The sequence below is a fragment of the Lithobates pipiens genome, unplaced genomic scaffold (assembly GCF_037356315.1).
Source record: "Lithobates pipiens isolate NorthernLeopardFrog02 unplaced genomic scaffold, aLitPip1_a1.2 Scaffold_16, whole genome shotgun sequence".
Lineage (NCBI taxonomy): Eukaryota > Metazoa > Chordata > Amphibia > Anura > Ranidae > Lithobates > Lithobates pipiens.
In genome coordinates this window covers 103,317,026-103,337,853 of record NW_027507748.1, presented here as the reverse complement: position 1 = coordinate 103,337,853, position 20,828 = coordinate 103,317,026, and the positions used below count along the sequence as shown (strand labels likewise).

Sequence of the window (20,828 nt, the reverse complement as noted above, 5' to 3'; positions counted from 1 at the left end):
AAACATTATTCCAAACCAATGACATGTTTATAACATTACCTTTGAATCCACTTTTTTCCACCTTCAAAAGAAAAAAACTTATGATGGAAAAAAAGAAAAAAGGAAAAAAATAAAATAAAAATAAAAAATCAAAAGTCAGGATGGCGTTCTCTGGGATGTGTCTGCCAAATATAGCACTCAAGATGGCTTGAAGGATCTATTGTCCCATGTTGTCTATCCCAAAGAGACAACCCAGTAAGGCCTTTCAGGATGCAGTGTCAATGTCTATTCACTTAGATATAGCAAGAGAGAAGGAGAATCAAGAAATTCTATCCAAGGGGTCTATACACCCCTAAACTTAGTGTGCTTATCATTCGCTGAAGCTATCACCTCTTCCATGCGCATGATGTTATTCATTTCCACTACTCATTCTCAGATTGATGGTATTGCAAAGGATTCCAATATCTAGGGACCAATGCTCTCCCCGCTATCAGCAGAAATCGTAATATTCCCATCGTAAAAGATTGGAATGATCCCGGGATCATGGATAAGAAGGCAACTTCTGGGTTCTCTGGCCAAACCATGCCCGTGATCAAATGACTAAGCTGACCACCACATCTCCAACATAAATCCGATGTAGCAAGATTTTTTTTTTTTTTTTATAAGAAGAATGTGGGACCATTTACAAAGTGCAGTGCGACTCACTCATGCGCAGAACGAAAACTGTCTGTAAAGCCGGAAGGCTTCACGGCCAGTTTCCCCTAGTGAAGATGCCAGCATCTGCACCCGAAGCCGATTAAAGTTGGCTCGGATGCTGACATCAATGGATCCCTGGACAGGTAAGTGTATGAGAAGTCAGCAGCTACAGTATTTGTAACTGTTGACTTTTTTTTTTTTTGGGGGGGGTGGGGGGCACTTGGCAGGTGACAAAAAACACTGCTCAATCACACATTTTTGCCGCCCCTAACTGCAAGTCTAAATAAGACAGCTGACATGAATAGGACTGCCTGCACAGGGATGCACAGAACACCTGTGCATCCGCGTGAGCATAAACACAGCCCTCTATGGACATATGATGTAGCACACCCCATTGAATGGAGCCTTAGTAGGAATTTAGCAGGACCTGTAGAATAAAAATAAGGTGCTACTGATTTTTTTAGCCTCACAATACTTGCGTAAACGTTTATCAAATCACTATTTTCACAAAAAAAAAAAAAACGCAAAAAAATCCTTAATTGCACATAAAACCACAACATAACTTACAAAATTCCTGCTAAATTCCTACTAAGGCCCCATCCATTTAGGCAACATATTGTTTTGATAAACATTTGCGCAAATACCGTGGGGCCTTAAAAATCAGTAGTACCTTTTTTTTTTTTATTCTACAGGTCATGTGCTTTCAAAAAATATATGGTTTGTGGGGAATTTTAAACTCTGAAAGCTATAAGTGAAAAATAAGAAGGCGATGGAAAAATTGCAAAATTGGTCTGGCCACTTGCGTTTAAAAGTGTAGCACAGGGTCTGGCAGCGAAAGGGTTAATGCCGAAAAGACAAAGCATGTCTGCATTAAAAATTCTGTCTGTCAGACAATTTTATTTCCTTAGGTTAAAGCTCCACTTAATGACTTGAAAAGAAACGGATAGGTAAATCTTTTTGCTTTTATGTTTGCCAAGAGTTATGGTATACTCTACCAAATCTGTGATATTTTTATTACTGGGGTGTTAGAATCTGCTTAAAAGCTCCGTCAGCTAACCTAACTTGTCAAACCCGATGGGTGGTTGGCATGGGGGAGCTGGAGGATGAAGAATGGGACAATGTGCTTTAATAATGTAAGCTAGTCTCCCCAAAACTCTGACTGCCTCACTCACTTGTTTATTTTGTATAGAACCCCCATTTGTCTATCTAGGTACCGGCCACATTATAGCCCTTTGTGGCCCAGATGTAGCGAGACAAGCAGCACTTTTTACCATTTGATATGGTCATGCCCTCTCATTCAAGGCTATTGGGCACAGGTGGTTCGATTCCTACAAGATCGGAGGGGCCCTCCATTAACCCTGTGCCCCAAGTAGTGCCTCTCGAGTCTGCCCCCCATTCCGAACAGTGACAAACATCTACATCAGGGGTCTTCAAACTATGGCCCTCCAGTTGTTCAGGAACTACAATTCCCATCATGCCTAGTCATGTCTGTGGATGTCAGAGTTTCACAATGCCTCATGGGATGTGTAGTTTTGCAACAGCTGGAGGGCCGTAGTTTGAGGATCCCTGATCTACATATTTTCCTGCAAGAAACACTTTTTATGGCTAGGATGTTGATTGCTAGAGTATGGCTCAGGACTTCGCACCCAACAGTCCAGAACTGGGTGGCTGCTGTTAACCTTACACTGCCATAGAAGAAAGTTATTTACATCCATAGAATGTACACGGTTAAATATCATAGGATCTGGGACAGAAGGTTAGACCATACTTCTACATGCATTGATGATGACTTAGTGGTTACATAAGTGTCTACTTTGTGCATACATTATATCACCTGCTGCATTTACTTAATTTATACAACTATGAGCTACTGGCTATCAAACAACTGGTATTGCTGACTTTATATGTTATTTTAATACTGAACTATATGGCTATAGGTACTACATACTTTGTTACCTTTCATTAGTTTGCCTTAGAGGCAAGCACTTCTAATTATTTTTTATACTGATTTTGTTTAGATACGAGAATCATCCTTCCTTTTCTTGATCTTTGTAATGGTGTTTATAGCACTGTTTCCTTCTCATGTTTCTCTTTTCAATAAAGTTTGATTTAAAAAAAAAAAAAAAAAAAAGAAGCTCTGCCAGCTTTTAATTACTGCCAATTATTGCAATGGGGACATGTCCAATCATGTCGCCTAGACAGGAAACATGGGAAAAAATTTACAACAAGGATACAAGCAGCAATAAAAACTTTCTTTTATTTTCTGTATAGCAGAGAAATGTTATAAGCAAGAAAAAACTAATTGGAACTACAAAGATGTAAAAGCAAAAAGACAACTTGCCTCCTTTTCGTGTTCCGTACGGTAGGTCTATCCTGCTGCTGGCAAGAAATGCAGACTGCTTCCTGTAGTCTTCACACATAAACGGCTCAATATCAGACGCACTGTGGAACAGCAGCATTATTAGTAAAAGTGCTTGAAGAAATGGCTAGCGTTACACAAACCATTACATTACAATGCATATCACACACAAAAGCAAACTAAGGAAGTACCACAAGCAAACCATGGTGTGGACTAGTTTAGCGGAGGACCGCTTCAGGGGCTTCGTTCTCAGGTAAGTTATTCATAATGAGCTAGTATGCTATGCATACTAGCTCATTATGCCTTTGCCTTGCAGGTTGCTTTTTATTTTATTTTTTTTAATACAATTCATTTCTTCCTCTTTAAAGAAGAAGTAAACCCTAATGGGTTTACTTCCTCTTTGTCTCCCTGCAAAGGTAAAGCATAATGGGCTACTAAAATAGTTTGTATGCACGCTGCTGTCTACGGCGCAGCTGTGACTTAGGAGCTGTGGTTTAGGAGATATTTCATGGACCTACAGGTAAACCTTAATCTAGGCTTACCTGTAGGTCAAAGTGGTTTGTAAGGGTTTACAACCACTTTAAGCCCTTGCGCCTATACTGTATACTCCAAATCCAGAGGGGCAACTGCTTCAGGTAGATAATTTCACATCATCTCCAACAAGTACAGTATAGTTATGCATACAACGTAGGTGGGCTTTGTGACACCTCCACCTCAAAGTCTCAAAAGCAGTACAGACATGTCTTGCCATCTCCCAACTACCTTGAGTTAGGCCACTTTCACAACGAAGCGGCGGCCGCGTTAGCCATAAAGCGCCGCTAGTTTTAGCCGCACTTTACCGTAGTTTTAGTGGCACTTTTCGGACACTACTCGGGTGCTTTTAACCCCCACTAGCGGTCGAAAGAAAGGGTTAAAAGCCCTGCCCCCTGGCAGGGGCGTTTTGGGAGCAGTGTATTCACTGCTCCCAAACCACCCCAAAGATCCTGCTTGCAGAATTTTTTCCCACTCTGCAAGCGCACCGCTCCAGTGTGAAAGCACTCGGGCCTTCACACTGGAGTGACAGGAGAGGTGCTTTGCAGGCACTATTTTTAACTCTAAAACACCTGTAAAGCGCCTCAGTATGAAAGTGGCTTTAAAGAAAGGAATAGTCAGAATAGGATAAAACCCTCTTAGGTTGGGTCACATCTATGCAGTTCACTTTTGATAGTTTCTGCAGTGCTTTTTGCTGTGCGTTCTTGCACAAGCGATTTTGCAGTGATTTGCGTTTTGCATTTTATTTTATTTTTTTAAACGCGAATTGTAAAAATTGAGCTACATGCTTCTCTGCAGCTTTTGCATTGAAGTCTATTGAACCAAAATAAATAAATAGAGCACCGTTTTGTGTTTAACCACTTAAGGACCGCCCCACGTACATTTACTGCAATGGGGCGGCCATTTAATACCGACCAGCTGCCGCATCTGTACTGCGGCAGCATGGTTCGGCTGCACAAATCGCCATTATGCTATGTCGGTAGCATAAACGGCCACTCCCCAAGCCGATGCAAGTGCCCGGCGGTCTCGATCACCCCACTCGGGGCACACGGAGAACCGGAAGCTGTGTGTGTAAACACACAGTTTCCGGTTCTCTGAGCAGGGAACTGACAGATCGTCTCTCCATACAGAGTATGGACAGCGATCTGTTAGTTTCCCTGCACAGTCCCCATCCCCCTTCAGTTAGAACACAAAACAGGATAGATATTAACCCCTCCCCTGCCCCCTAATGTTAATCCCTTCACTGCCAGTGAAATTTTTACAGTAATCAATGCAATTTTAATCACACTGATCGCTGTATTAATGCCAATGGTCCCAAAAATTGTCCGACGTGTCCGCCATAATGTCGCACTCATGATAAAAATCAGTGATCGCCACCATTACTAGTAAAAAAAAATTTTTTATAAAAATGCAATAAAACGATCCAAAATATGTAGAAGAATACGTATCGGCCTAAACTGAGGGGAAAAATACATTTTTTTTTTGGGATGTTTATTATAGCAAAAAGTTAAAAATATTGCATTTTTTTCAAAATTTTCGCTCTTTTTTTGTTTATAGCACAAAAAATAAAAACCACAGAGGTGATCAAATACCACCAAAAGAAAGCTCTATTTGTGGGGAAAAAAGTACGTCAATTTTGTTTGGGAGCCACGTCACATGACCGCGCAATTGTCAGTTAAAGCGCAGTGCCAAATTGCAAAACGTGGTCTGGTCTTTGGCCAGCCAAATGGTCCAGGGCTTAAGTGGTTAACACGAAATCAGATACATGTATGTGACTTTTTTCTCCAGAATCTGGGGTGTGCACACACGCTGCCCGCGACCTGCTCTCACTGTGACTGGACACAGCAGGAGCCAATCCCTGGGACCCGCCGATCGCTCCCGAGGCAGACAGAACGGCGGTCTGCCTATGTAAATAAGGCAGATCACCGTTCTGTGACAGAAGACAGATCTTTTTTTCTGCTAGGCAGGAACATGGAATTCGGTCTTCTTACAGTTAAAGCACCCCCACACAGTTAGAAAGCAGTCCCTATGGACACATTTAACCCTTTGATTGCCCTGATGTTAACGGCTTACCCTGCCAGTGTCATTAGTACAATGACAGTGCATTTTTTTTTAGCACTGATCACTGTATTAGTGTCACTGGTCCCCAAAAAAGTGTCACTTAGGGGTAGATTTACTAAGGCTGGTGCACTCAGAATCTGCTGCCAATCAGCTTCTAACCTCAGCTTGTTCAATTAAGCTTCGGCAATAAAACCTGGAAGCCAATTGGTTTCTATGCAGAAGTGAGGCCGATTTTGCACTATTTTAGTAAATAAACCCCTTAGTGTCTGCCACGCTGTTGCAGTCCAACTATAAGTCGCTGCCATTACTAGTAAAAAAAAAAAAAACCTATAAATTCCATAAAAAATATCTCAGTTTGTAGAAAAAAGGACCCCATTTTGTTTGGGAGCCACGTCGCACGACCGCGCAATTGTCAGTAATGGCGACGCAGTGCCGAATCGCAAAAAGGGGCCCGGTCCTTTGGCTGCAAATTGGTCCGGGGCTTAAGTGGTTAAAGGAAACTGGGTGCAAAGCTAAGCAAGATTTATCAAAGAGCAGCTTCCTGCTGGACAATAGTCTGATCACTTACACAGGAAATCATCTGAAAACATTACTAAAGAACAAATGCATGAATGAGTAATAAAACAAACTATTTCAACCAACACCTTGGTATATAAGCAAACAGCCATTTCATGCAATCTTGTGTAAAATATTTAAAGCAGAGGTGTAATCTGATTATATTTTGCCTGGCCTGTCCTGCCCCCCACCCCTCCCCCCATTAAAACGCTTCTCCACTCTAGGAGGAATATAAACAATTCAAGTCAGCAGCTGACTTACTAACAGGACAGTTATCTGTCCAGGGATCCAGTGTCATCCTAAACCCAGGCAAGTTCTTCACTAGCCTTTGAATTCCTGGCGCCAGCATCTTAAATATGGCTAGCTGGCTGTGCTGTGCTGCGCTTTAAGAATGGTCCTGCATCTTCTGGGACTTGTGATGTGTCTCAAAAGATTGCGGCGAGGGGGAGAGGAGAACTTCAACTTCTGCTAGGATCGCCTGGGCTATCTGAGTGGGAGCAGGTCAAAGCTAGGTATGCACTCTCCCCCAGAAAAAAAAATGATCTGCCAAATGTAGCAGAGGAGGTCTTAAAGCGAAACTTCCTCTTTTTGGTGAACATACTAGTGATTTGTGTAATAAAACATGTTTTCATTACATACATTTAGTCACCTGGCATCCCTGGGTCTCTATGCAATGCAGGCAGATTGTGGCTGGTGGGAGGAGCTAGAAGGGTGCTGCATATATCTTCCTGAAATATCACAGCACCCTGCCTGATGCAAGCAGTCAACTGTTTCTTGGGAGACTATATGGGTTAAAATCAAAATGCTTTCATGGGTTAATATCAGTATGGAGAAGTAGGGATTCCCAGACAGGATGCATTAGTATGCTGGCAATACATGACTGAAAAAACTTAAATTCAATAAATAAAAGTGGTGGGTCAGGGACAGCAAATTCTGGTTCACACGAACAGTTTTTTTTTTATTCAACCCAGTGGGTTGAACAAAAAAAATGGTCAGCTCTGACAAGCATCTGATGTTAGTACAGCGTTCTCCACCGCTGAGTTGTTGTGTTCCGACAGGGGGACAAACACCCAACCCCCCCCCCCCCTGCCAGAACAGTCCAATCAGCTCTCTCGGTCACTGGCTGAGAGCGCTGATCAGGAGTCGGGCGGCTGCTGGTTTTCCAGCATGCGCATTCAACAGAAGCAGACATTCAGCCCGCGTTTACATGCTTAAGGCTGGGGAGGAAAGAGCTAGAGGATGCTACATAACCTCCAGTCAGGAAATAAGGTGGAATCTGACTTGCTGCAGCTTCTAATGTACATTATGAGACACTAACAGTGTGCAGTAAAAACTGGAGAAAACTATTTCAGTACAGGAGAGAAGACAGCTGTGAAAGACTGAAGGCAAAGCTGGAGTTTAGCTTTAACCTGCATTATGACCGATAGCAATGATCTCACCTTTATGGCATTCAATGAGCTTGTCAGTCATAACCATATACAACTTCCAGTGAACAGAACATGTCTGGGAAGGCTGTCGTGCAAAGTAAATAAACATCTCGCACAAAGCTGTAAACCTTAAAGTGAGAATGCAATTACATATGTGGCCTTGTGAAAGAGTCCAATAAATAGATATGCGTGTCTAGTATAATAGACAGCCAGAACAATTCCTTTTTTTATTCTTTAACCTATGGCACAAAAGCTTCTGAGATTTACGCACGTCTCCTGGCAGAGTCACATGATCATCTCACAATGAGAGAGACCAATCGTTCATCATTCTTACAGATGATGTGGCCCAACTCCCCAACACCCGATCAGACAGCAATCTTCGCTATCCCATACAGCCTGCTCAAGTCAGGAAAGCCATCTAGTGAAGCTCCAGGAAAAGTTTTCCTCCAGGGCACAATATTGTTTAATAACACCAGCACTAATGTTTACTGTAAATCTCAAATCAAAACTACGAACATCTCTACCCAGATATACACACTATATACTACCACCTGACTCTACTTGGCAGATGGAATCATCCCACCATAAAAAGTATACTTATAATTTAAGAATAAACAATCCTGCAAACAAGGAAGGTAATTCCTATATTCAGTTTTTTTTTTTTTTAGTAGGACTCAACTTTTTACAAAATTAGGTTACTGAACAAACTTATAGATCTGTCAAAGTAAAGCAAATTACTACACAAACCATCTGGTTATTTACAGTGTTATTAAAAATGTCCTTTACATTTCCAGCTGAGGTCAATGTGAAAATGCAATGCAATAGGACAACCTGGAGGACGCTCTGTACTCCCCTGGGAAGTTCACTTTACAGATTTTTCTGTAACGGTGAACTTACCCTTTAAAGTGGTTTTAAACCCTGTTACACCACTTCTACCTACAGGTAAGCCTATAACAAGGCTTACCTGTAGGTACCACGAATATCTCCTAAACTTGCACAGTTCAGGACATATTCAGTATATGCCCTGCTGCCAATGTCATGGACACATGAGCACTGAAGAAACGGCCTGCTGGTGCCGTGACTGGGAGTGCCATCATCGCGGCTCTGGCCAATCACAAATCACGAACCCGAAAGTAACTCTGGTGGAAGATGTCAGCCATGTACTCAGAGTGCCGATGCCGATTCAGGGCGTCGTTCTGAGGTAAGCATTTGATAATGAGCTAGTATGCAATGCATACTAGCTCTTTAATGACGGTCTTGCAGGGGTGTTTTTTTTTGGAGGTCTACAACCTCTTTAGTGGTTACCTACTTCTACAAGAATGCAGACACTGCAGCGTTCTTTATTAAAACACTGAAATTGCACCAGGTGGTTATAATGGACACAGACCCTCCCATTTGGAAATCTGTCTAGAAAGAAAACAGTGAAACAAACCGCCTTTTCTTCAGAACAGAAAGTGGTAGGAATCCGTTTCCATGCTTGTTAAAACTCTTACAGTGCACATTGATCACCCAGAGGGGAATGTTTTTTTTCCCTCAACAAAAAATTTAAATTTGAAAAAACTACACATTATAAAAAAACATATGCTTTAGGTACAGAAGAAAGAATGCCCCCCCTATTGCAATTAAACACAAAACCAAGAAGCTGTTCATTCTAATTGCCACGATGTATAGGTGCAACTATTTAGCTGCTTTTTGGGCACTTTTTGTGGAAAAAGACAATAACCTAAACCAAAGTCGGATGGCACAGAAACGTGGGCTGTGTTTGAACAAATGTGGTGTAGAACAATAAAGTCCTAGTGCATTGGCCATGTTTGCTGGGTGCCAGTTAAAATGAATGCCAACACACATACACTACAGAACACTGTGGTAAAGTGTGCAGTACCGCAGGGTAGTTTGTGTGAACAGGACACAAACTAAAACAGAAGTGCTTCACAACCATAAGGAATGTGTCTCTAAAGCTTTTCCCAAAGCATCTGGAGAGCAGTGTTCACTTGTATTTATTGTTGCGTTTGCTGGGCATTGCGTTTTGCTGCTTTGGTTCCAGCATACAAAAATCGGTAAATGTGTCTAAAGCACATCCCAAACTGATCTTTAGACTTCAGCCATTTTTCTGTTCTTGACTTGCTTCCAAATCTATAGGAGTATGTGGATTATGTATGGATGTGTCTGATACAAAAGCAAGGTTGCCCCAGCAATGATGACCTTTGCTGTTTCATTCATCACGGTTATCATTGTCTAAGTGCCAATGCTAATTTGACACTGCCAACAGACTGAAGTCTTCTCATAGCAAACCACCTGGCCCAGAGATCTGAGGGCCATAAACACCGTCACCTCCTTCAGGCAGCACCAATAGTACTGAACGTATTGATGGTCATGATGACCTGTGTGTTGATCAAACACAAAAATCGAATTCTGTGAGGGAGACCACAGAATACCTCTGATCCTGATAACACTGAACGAAAAAAGCTAACATTTTAGGAATGTTATTCCTATAATTTTTAAAACTGCACCTCATCCTAAATTTTAACGAAGTTCATATTCATATAAAAAAAAAAACTGCAGATGACTAAAAAAATAAATAAAAAAAATAAATAAAAAAAATAAATAATTTCTGAGTCTTCATAACAAAATACCATACAGTCCTATCATTCAACACTCATTTCCTCCAGTATTATTCAGAAATGCTGATCCTTTTGTTCTTGTATCTATTTCCTCAAAAGCACAAAATTACTGAGAATTGAACAGACTACGACAACAATAAGTGTGTAGCCATTATGCTGTGAGAATTATGATGTTAAAGTGGAACTCCCAATCAACATTGATTATTTTTAATCCTCATGCTGCTACCATTAGTAAATAGACAGATAGGTATATAATATTTACTTCTTTTAAATGTTTTTTTTATTTTTTTTTCTACATCAGTTACTTTCTGGTTTCTTGCCAAAGCAAAATGATGACGGTACATCCCAGGAATCTTGAGGAGAGGAGGAGGGGTTTTCTTAGCTAAGCACACTCTTCTGCATGCATGCTTGAGTTAAGGGCAGATGGTTTCCAGGGAGTGAATGCCACCTTAGATTGTAAACTCTTTGAGGGCAGGGACTGATGTGGATGTACAATGTACAAGTAAAGTACAACAAGCTTAGCCCGTGGGACTTTAAATGAGGTGATCACAGCACTATAAAAGTACCTGTAATAAATACATGATTTCATCTACTCAAGATGGCCACAGCCAGAAATGCTAGGAGGTTGTTTTTCAAAGTGATTTCTGAACAAAATAAAGCATGGAGACATGGATGGATGAGGTGGGGGTGTACTTTAGGACTGTCCACATACTGTGGCAGGGTGGCCCAGCTGCGCAAACAGACATACTTGTACATCGGTCCATGCACCAGATACAGTGGGCACGCGGGAGCATGCCTGGGGGTTGGCGGACTCTATGTCCGCTGGCCACCCGCAATTACAGTACAAAGAGGCAGAACAGGGGTCTGCCTATGTAAACGAGGCAGATCCCCATTTTGACAGGCAGCAATACTGAGATCTGCTGTTCCCAGTGTTCAGGAACAGCGATTCTTTGTGTTGTCCCAGTAATCTCATCCCCCATACACAGTTAGAACACACCCAAGGAACACAGTTAATAACTTGATCGCCCCCTAGTGTTAACCCCTTACCTGCCATTGTCTTTTATACATTGATCAGTGCATTTTTTTTAGCACTGATCACCAAGAATGTCACTGGTCCCCAAAAAGTGTCACTTGGGGTCTCAGATTTGTCCGACCCAAAAAAATTAAAAATAAAATAAAAAACGCAGATTGCCGCCATTAGCAGTAAAAACAATACAAAAATAAATAAAAGTCCATAAATCAATCCCATAGTTTGTAGACGCTATAACTTTTGCACAAACCAATCAATATACGCTTATTGCATTTTTTTTTTTACCAAAAATATGTAGAACAATACATATATTGGCCTAAACTGATGAATAAATTTGAGGTGATCAAAAACCAAAAGAAAGCTCTATCTGTGGGACATTTTGTTTGGGCAGAATGTCGCACGACCGCGCAATTGTCAGTTAAAGAGAAAGTGCCGTATTGCAAAAAATGGCCTGGCCATTAAGGGGGTAAATGCTTTCAGGGAAGGTGGTTAAAAATGTAACTGATTTGGTTTGTGGTGCTCAGATGCAGTGAAGATCTGCTTTAATGTCATTTTCAATTATTCCACATTGTACAAAAGCACAAAACGGATTTTAATCATGTTTACTAGAAAAAAAAGCTTCCATTTCTCTCCACTCACATGAAATAATTTCACATCTTACCCATTTCAAAATAACTTATCTAATATCAAAAGGAATAGGAAATGTAACACCACATCAAAAAAATCATTAGTAGCAAGTTCAGAACTGTCAACAGTGCAGCCAAGCCATGGGTAGAATAGATATGACTTATTGCTATGAAAACTGGAATAAAAAAGTGAAAATGTTGCACACAGTAATCCGCTTCAATCAAATGCAACAAGTAATCTGACTGTTTAACACGGTCAACAGAGACACATTTTCTTCAGTTTTCATAGTACAGACCCATTGTTCCTTTCGGAATTTGAGTGTTACACACACTCTTTACTGGTGGGCTCAGAAAGCCATTTCCATGGCTGCAAGTCTTCAAAATCACAAGTGAAATAATTGGTAAACTTCTTTCACATTGTGATCATTCACAAAAAACATGACCCACCTGTTGCTGAACTAGAAAATATTGAAATCTGGTTGCTTGTGGTGGAAAGCTGAGAATTATCAATGGTATTATCAATTAGCAATGTACCTATATAACCTGTTCTGTTAGCCTCTATATATGTAACTAGAAGAGACCAATCAAAAACATTTTAGATTTATTTGACATAACAACTTACTTCAAAATGAGATGAAATTTAGCATTGTAACAAGACTGGAGATCTTTGACTGAGTCTGTTGGTAACCTGAAAAAAGGTTCAACATATTAAATATCTAAATTTTACATTTGCATAATGATATCAGGGCATCTTATAACTGATATTTCTCAGGAGACTGTATAAAAAGTTAGTTAGATATTTATATATAATAAAAAAAAAGAAAAATAAGATCACACGTACATCCATTGCTTGATTGCTTTTTACATACAGTGTAGAATTCAATAATAATAAAACAAAAATAAAAATGAATGGACTTAAAACCTGGATGACTGTTCAACCATCTCGCCTATCCCTCAGCACTTTCTTCACTCTTTCATTGAGATTGGAGGTGGGATCTTTCGAAATGCGTCAAAACCGAATCCACCTCTAGTTCAGCACACATGAATGATGGTCCACTGATGTCATGAAGCTAAGAATATTTCTCTTTAGTTTTTGTTTTAAAGATCTGTTGAAGTCACTGTTACCATAGATGTATTAACAATAGCAAACTGATAGCAAGGCTCAACTCAACCAACAGTGATCAATTTTAGTAATGTGTAATCAACTGGAGACATAAACATTCTGCAAAGCTGTATTTAAAAATGCATTTCATTTTTTTTATCTGTGTCCCATTTGGAGATTTCCTCTTACTTCCTGTGCACCCAATCAGGTGGTGAGGCGAATCTCCTCCTGCGAGAAATAACACTTGAAAGAGGTCCTCCCACTCGGCTAACTCTATCAAGAATTACTAAAAATGATTTGGCTCTAGTTAAAGCTTAACTCTAGGCAGATATAAAAGACAAATAAATGTGCCTTGGTAAATATTTATACACGATTTAATTTTTTTTAAATGTAATGATGCTGGTCACCAGACAGAGTACATGGCAGGACATAAAGAAAATGCTGGGATTCTGGAGTGAGGGTGGATATTACAGCAAAATATGTTATTGTTATTTAATGGGCTATTTATTAATTTTTAACCGGAATCCTGCTTTAAGAGATAACTGGAATGTTTTATTTATTTTTTTCAATATCTGCCTGGAGTTTAGCTTTAAGTTGCGGTTGAAATTATGGTTATGTTATTAGTAAATTCAATTCCATTTACTAAGCTACTATAAATGGTAATCTGCCATGTTATGACTAGGACTATGATTGTGTTCCTTGATGAGAATCAATGAGAGCTACAAAGAATAGTCACATGCTGAAAATACATGAATGGTAAAGAACACATGCACTACAATTTAGTAAACTGAGCTCATAATCCAATTAATGTAGATTGTGTAAACCATAACGCTAATGGTTTCCACTTTACAGAAAAACAGGATCCTAACTAAAATGTTCTTTGTGTGGGGTTAGAAACTCCCCCATTGCCCCTTCAGCCCAGACCAGAAGGCAAGATGTACAAGTTCACCGAATACTGCAGGTAAAGTGACTATTGTAGCTGATCCATTCATGTATAATGGCGCTCAATGGACAGACTCAGTCAGCAGAATAAACATTTGATCTGGACAAGGGTGCTGTGATACGATGATACATTAAATTGTAAAAACGCATTATGTGATTAATGACGTGTGCTGGCATGGGGCTCATGTTTGTGCCTTTTGGTTTTAAAGTCTTTACACAATCATGTGAAAAATGAAGTACACACCATGGAAATTGATTACATTTTCAACAAATTTGAACACACAAACATTCAATCTTTATTCAAACAATGCCTACAGATTAAGGTGATACAATTGAACAATACCACAAGAAAAATGTGCATTTTCAATAATTTATTAACCAAAATCAAAAATAGATGTAATGATATATTGTGAAAAAGTAAGTAACCCTTGGCATCAAAATCTGGCATTGCCACCTGCAACAGAAATGTCTTTCTGTAGGCATTCAGTATACCTGCCTACCAGACTGACATTTCTGACCACTTCCCAGTTAAAAAGTGTGACGTTTCCTTGCATGCACTGCCTGTTTAAAAATGCCCCAACAAAATTTGAATGGGAATCAATTTAAGGCTTTGACTAGGGCAGTCCATATCCCTCTGCTTCTTTTTGAGCAATTCCTAGGGTGAGTTTGATAGTGTGCCTCGGATCATTAAACGCATCAAAAGACTCCTTTCCAGTTCAACTTCAACTTTTTAACAGATGGCTTTACATTCTTATAAAGCATATTTTGATGCAGAATGAATAACTACAAACTGTCTAGACCCTAAAGCAGAAGCAGAGCCACCCCAAACAAAAACATTTCTACGACCATGCTACACAGTTGTTATGAGGTTCTTCTTCTGAAATACAGTCTTTAGTTTGCAGTAAACACGTTTAGTGGTACTGAGACCATAAAACGATTTTTGATTGATAGGTATATCAGAAGGCCTGTCCATGTTAAATGGCAAACTGTAATATTGCATGTGCATTGACCCTCAACTGTTGCAAGATACCTGAACACATCAAAATGAAATGTTGGGGCTTTTGGAGACTTCTAGTATCATATAGTCAGCTACTGAAATGAAATTGCTGGGCCAATCAGTCCTGGACAAATTGGCAGTTACATAAAGTTTTAAAAAAGTCCATTCGGTTCAACCTACATGTGTGTATGTATGTGTGATTTTTATTTTCGAACACTTTCCATAGCCTTGCATTTTCTGCTTCCCGAGGAAGACATCTAAAAGTTTTTTGAAGTTGTCAACACTCTCAGCTAGTACCACTTCCTGGGGGGGGTTCCACATTTGTTTTACTGTTTTAACAGTGTTAACCCTTTCTACAATCTCAGGTTAGATCCCCTTTCATCTAACCTTAAAGGGGTGGTTGTAAACCCTTGTTTTTTTAATAACAATCATATCATGCTTACCTCCACTGTGCAGTTAGTTTTGCAGTGTGGCCCCGATCATCGCCTTCTGGGGTCCCCTAACGGCGCTCACGGCTCCTCCTTGCATCGGTAAACCCTCTAGGAGAAGCGTTCTCCCTGGGGGTTACTTTGCAGGCACGCTCCTGAGTCCAGCATTTACATCCATAGACACAGAATGCCGGACTCGGTCCCACCCCCGAGTCATTTGAATTGATCGACAGCAGCGGGAGTCAATGGCTGCGCTGCTATCAATCTATCAAATCAAGAGCCGAGAACTCCGGGCAGAGAGGGTGAGCTCAGGTGAGAAAAACGGGGGGGGGGGGCGATTGATGGGCTGCTCGGTGTCCAAAGCTTTTTCACCTTAAGGCATAGGATGCATTAAGGTGAAAACACACAACGGTTTACAACCCCTTTAAATCTGTGCGTCCTTTTCAGGGACCTTACATGTTTGATATATTAGCACATTATATTCATATCTACTCTTAGGCTGGCCATACACAGTGCAAAATGTCTTTCCTGCACCTGAGGGTTGCAGGAAAGAGATTCACTTGATTCCATCAATACAGTGTGGATGCAGGAATTCCTCCTGCTGAGGCATTCCCCGCTGGGAGAAGACACTGATTATTGCTAGCGGCTGTACCAAATCCTGCAGGCTGGTTGTACCAAAGTTGATCGATCAACTTGGTACATTCAGCCTGCCCATACACAGTTCGAATCTTGGCTGGCTACTGCTGAACCAGTCAAGATTTTAACCTTCTATGGCCGGCATTAAAAATGTTTTCAAGAGTGAATGGCTGTAATCTACTTAAACTCTTTGTAATTCAACAGTCTTTCCTGAGGACTGGTGGCCAAAACTAAATTGCATATTCAGTGTTTCATAAGTGGGTAAAATTCTTGATTCATCTCTTAAATATATGCCATTTTTATTGCAGTGAAAGTATTTTCCAAGCTTTGCTATCTACAGCGAGACAGCTGCTTGAAGTCTATGCCACTTTAAGATTATTTTTCTTCCAATGGAATGACTAGGCATCCACAAGTTTCTTTGTGGGTGCTTTAGAAAGCTCTTTTAAACTTGGCATAACACCACACATATCAATAGCAAACAGCACCAGACCCTAGATGTCTGAGGAATGAATACGTGAGGTTCTATTGGCATACTCTCAGAGGAGACCCAATTCCAATCCCCTAGATTTGAAGTGGGGGTATACTTACTTTTTCAATCTGTCAAATCTGCATTTTTGTTCTTTTAGATCACGAAAGTGAATACACCACACCAACTATGTGTGTCATTTGTTTAAGTAGATCAGCTATATCTGTGGGCACTACTTGAATTGAAATTTAAAGAATTCCCATTCACATATGTTGAAAAAGTCATCAATTTCTATGAGGGGTACTTAATTTAACACTCGTTCTTCTGTATTTTCTTTTATGAAATATTAATGAATACACTCAAGTACTGTCAGAGCTAGCAATCAACCAGCTTTTACCCTTTTGGCATAAAGTAAACATCTTACTGGTTGATGGGGGCTGACAGGCATTGACACAAGTCTCATGGTTATCATCAATTTCTCTGGCAGACAATGGCATAGTTAGCAACATTATAAAAAAATGTATAGGGACACTTTTGTCTGTAGGCAAAGTATCATAATTAGGGGTGAGGGCATGCGTTTGTAGGTGTGGCATAGGTGGGGAGAAGCAAAAAGGGGTGCGTGCATCGGCGGAAAATGGGTGTGGTTTAAACTATTGGACGTCGCTTAAATGAGGTGTGGTTAGAGTCAGAGATGAAAGAAGGACGGAGGGAGAAGGAAGAGAAGGATGGAGGGAGAAATAAAGAAAGAAAGATAGGGAGGGAAGGGGAGAGAAAAAGAGAGGAAAGAAAGATAGAAAGAAAGAGAAAGACCAAATTGTGACGTCTGGCAACTATGCAGTGTACGGAGGTCAGCAGGTTGCAGGGCAATGTACGGAGGTCAGCAGGTTGCAGGGCAATGTACGGAGGTCAGCAGGTTGCAGGGCAATGTACGGAGGTCAGCAGGTTGCAGGGCAATGTACGGAGGTCAGCAGGTTGCAGGGCAATGTACGGAGGTCAGCAGGTTGCAGGGCAATGTACGGAGGTCAGCAGGTTGCAGGGCAATGTACGGAGGTCAGCAGGTTGCAGGGCAATGTACGGAGGTCAGCAGGTTGCAAGGCAATGTACGGAGGTCAGCAGGTTGCAAGGCAATGTACGGAGGTCAGCAGGTTGCAAGGCAATGTACGGAGGTCAGCAGGTTGCAAGGCAATGTACGGAGGTCAGCAGGTTGCAGGGCAATGTACGGAGGTCAGCAGGTTGCAGGGCAATGTACGGAGGTCAGTAGGTTGCAGGGCAATGTACGGAGGTCAGCAGGTTGCAGCGCAATGTACGGAGGTCAGCAGGATGCAGGGAAATGTACAGAAGTCAGCAAGTTGCAGGGCAGTGTACAGAAGTCAGCAAGTTGCAGGGCAGTGTACAGAAGTCAGCAAGTTGCAGGGCAGTGTACATCAGCAGTGTTGATATGTGTGCCAGTGTCACTGTGGCCCTTGCTCTCTATTTATAGAGCAACACCACAGCCAGGTCATGGTTTAGGAACAGTGAGAAGGTAGCACATACCTGGTCCTGCTGGCCAGCCGAGTTCCACTCACCATCCACGGGCTGTAAAAACAGCCTTCTATTGCTCCCAGCAGCTCCTACCCGCGGCATCCCCAACATGCAGGCAGCATGGCATAGGGTGGGATCAGAGCAGCAGTGATGCTAACAGCCACGCCTGCTCCTTCCTCACTGGAGAAGCACAGCGGCTCACTGCCTGTCTCCCTGAGCCCCACGGCGGTAAGACTAACAAAGGCAGCTTGTGCCGAGATAATTAGCCATTAGCATAGTGTCATGTCACACTGTGTCTCATAACACTATGCTAACGGAAGGATCATCTCAGCTGGCAATCCGCAGTACTTCTTGAAGGAGGTGGGGGAGTGACAGATTGGCCCGGTGGGACAAAAGCCAATCTTCGGGACAAATGCTGTGACAATATTAAAAAAATCGGGATACAGGTTAGATTTTCGTGATTGTCTCGGCAAATTTGCCGGGACTATTGGCAAGTATGCAATGGGATCATTACAATATATTTGCAAAATAGGCAAAATCTAAGCTATCACAAAAAAATATTTTTAAACTGGAAAACAAAGTTTGATTCCACTTCCTACAGACATTAGGATGAGAAAGCTAACAAAATACAGTTTTTAAGTTTCATTCAATTTAGATTGGGTTAGCCGAATCACTTTATAAATGATTTGATAAAAAAAAAAAGAAAGACTGAAAGATGGAAGTGGAGTAATATCATTAAAGATGATTTATGGTGTTGAGGATGAGCCATAACATTATAACCACGACACAAAGTGAATAACATGGATTATCTTGTTAAAAAAGTTATCTGAAAAGTGGGTGGAATATGGTAAGCAGTTTGCTGCATATGGGGCTTGGTAGCCGCAGATCAGTCAGGGTTGACCCTTGTCCACAGCTAAAATTGCCTACAATGGGCATGTGAGAAGTAGAACTAGACCACTGAGTAATGGAAGAAGGTGGCCTGGTCTGATGAATCACATTTTATTTTACATCGTGTGGATGGCCTGGTGCATGTGTGTCGCTTACCCGGGGAAGAGATCGCACCGGGATGCAGCATGGGAAGAAGACAAGATGGCAGAGGCAGTGTAATGCTTTGGGCAATGTTCTGCCTGGAAACCTTGGTCCTGCCATTCATGTGGATCTTATTTTGACACCTGTGATTTACTTAAACATTGTTGTTGACCGAGAACACCCCTTCACTGAAACAGTATTCCCTGATGGCAGTGGCCATTTTCAGAAGGATAATAAAAATGGTTTAAGAATGGTTTGGAAGAACACAACAAGTTTGAGGTATTGACTTGACCTTCAAATTCCCCAGATCTCCAATCCAATCAAGCATTTGTGGGATGTGCTACAAAAAACAAGTCCAACCCATGGAGGCTCCACCGCACAACTTACAGGACTTAAAGAATCTCCTACTGACAGCTTGGTGCCAGGTACCACAGCATACCTTTAGAGGTCTAGTAAAGTCCAAACCTCAGTGCGTCAGGGCTGTTTGGTGGCAAAATGGGGACCTACTTAATATTAGGTGGGTGGTCATAATGTTATGGCTGATTGGTGTATATGCATGCATTAATACAAGGTTAAATGTTATAAAGACTGAAAGTATAGGTTTGGCTCCAATTTAAGAGCATGATGAGAGGGTCTCTGTCCATATACCTTAGTGCATAGTTCACTGTGTCTGCAGTCGATGATTTGAGTGCTGTGCTAGTCTCTTGTAGGGACACAATGGATCTGCACATATAATTGTTATTATAACAAATCAGCAAAGTGTGTGAAAAAATATTTGTTTTTAAGAAAAACTATTTGCATTATATCCAGTAAAACAGAGAAAAATTGTAAAGGTGAACTTGAGGCTAAAATAATTTGGTTGAACTATCACAAAATGTATTTCTAAAGGCAAGTTTTATGTTGGATAGAGCGGGGAATGGTTAGAACCCGTCAGGTTTTCTTTTACATTTGTGCACCATTGAGGAGATTTCCCTTCACTTTCTATTCTGCAGATACAAAACATAAAAAGTAAGGGTTCATTTACACAAACTTTACCCTCTGCAGAGGACTGCTTTTTTAAAGAGCATTTGACAAGGTGACCAGATGTCACACTGCCACCTCATCACCAGTTTTAACAGCTAAAAAGCCACAACACTGTTCCAAAACCATGTGTACTGTACACGATTGCAGGGCGTTTGGGGTGAGGCCCCAATCATTTAAATGGTCGCATTTAGTGGGCAGTACCTCCCACTGAAGGAGACGGGGATCATTTTTGATGTGTCGCTATGCAAAGCACATGGCATTTGCACCGACGGCAACCTAAATCTCCTCTTAGACCAGTGTTCACTGGAACAAGTTTCCCCACTAAACTAAACAGTTACAAATCTCCTCAATTCCAGAGAATTGTTTTTTTCCCCTTAAACAAAGAGTAAATCTTCCTAGCAGGTACACAAAAAGCAACAAAAAACTAACAGGGGTTCTATCCCCCTCACCACTCTATCCAAAACCTTAAAAAAAAAAAAAAAAGTGACTTTAGATAAAGTTTAATTTGTCATGACCATTAAAGCTGGACTCCAAGCAAGCATACAAAAGGCTCACATTAATGCAGGTCTGTAGCAATAAATAATCTGTTACATTTATTTTTTTAATGCAACTATTGTATGTACCTGAAATTAAACTTCATATTAGTCCCTTGCAATTCCTGTATAGGACTTAAACTGACAATAGGACCACTGGGAGCCAATCAGGTGTTCTGAGTGAGCATGGGGCAACCCTTGAGACAGCCATGTTCTACCCCTGGATGGGTGGCACAGCTGGGGAAATGTCTGGGCTTGTTCAACAG

The 20,828-nt window shown here is 41.1% G+C and overlaps 1 protein-coding gene across 1 annotated transcript in view; it reads right to left on the bottom strand.

Moving 5' to 3' along the window:
• Nucleotides 1-20,828, bottom strand: part of ST3GAL6 (ST3 beta-galactoside alpha-2,3-sialyltransferase 6) — a 253,034-nt gene that overhangs the window by 81,036 nt on the left and 151,170 nt on the right. Inside the window, exons 4-6 of the mRNA XM_077480185.1 lie at nucleotides 19,655-19,729; nucleotides 12,508-12,573; nucleotides 3,017-3,117 (exon numbers count right to left, since the gene is read on the bottom strand). Of these exons, the coding sequence (XP_077336311.1) occupies nucleotides 3,017-3,117; nucleotides 12,508-12,573; nucleotides 19,655-19,729 (242 nt within the window). The remainder of the gene's footprint in view (nucleotides 1-3,016; nucleotides 3,118-12,507; nucleotides 12,574-19,654; nucleotides 19,730-20,828) is intronic.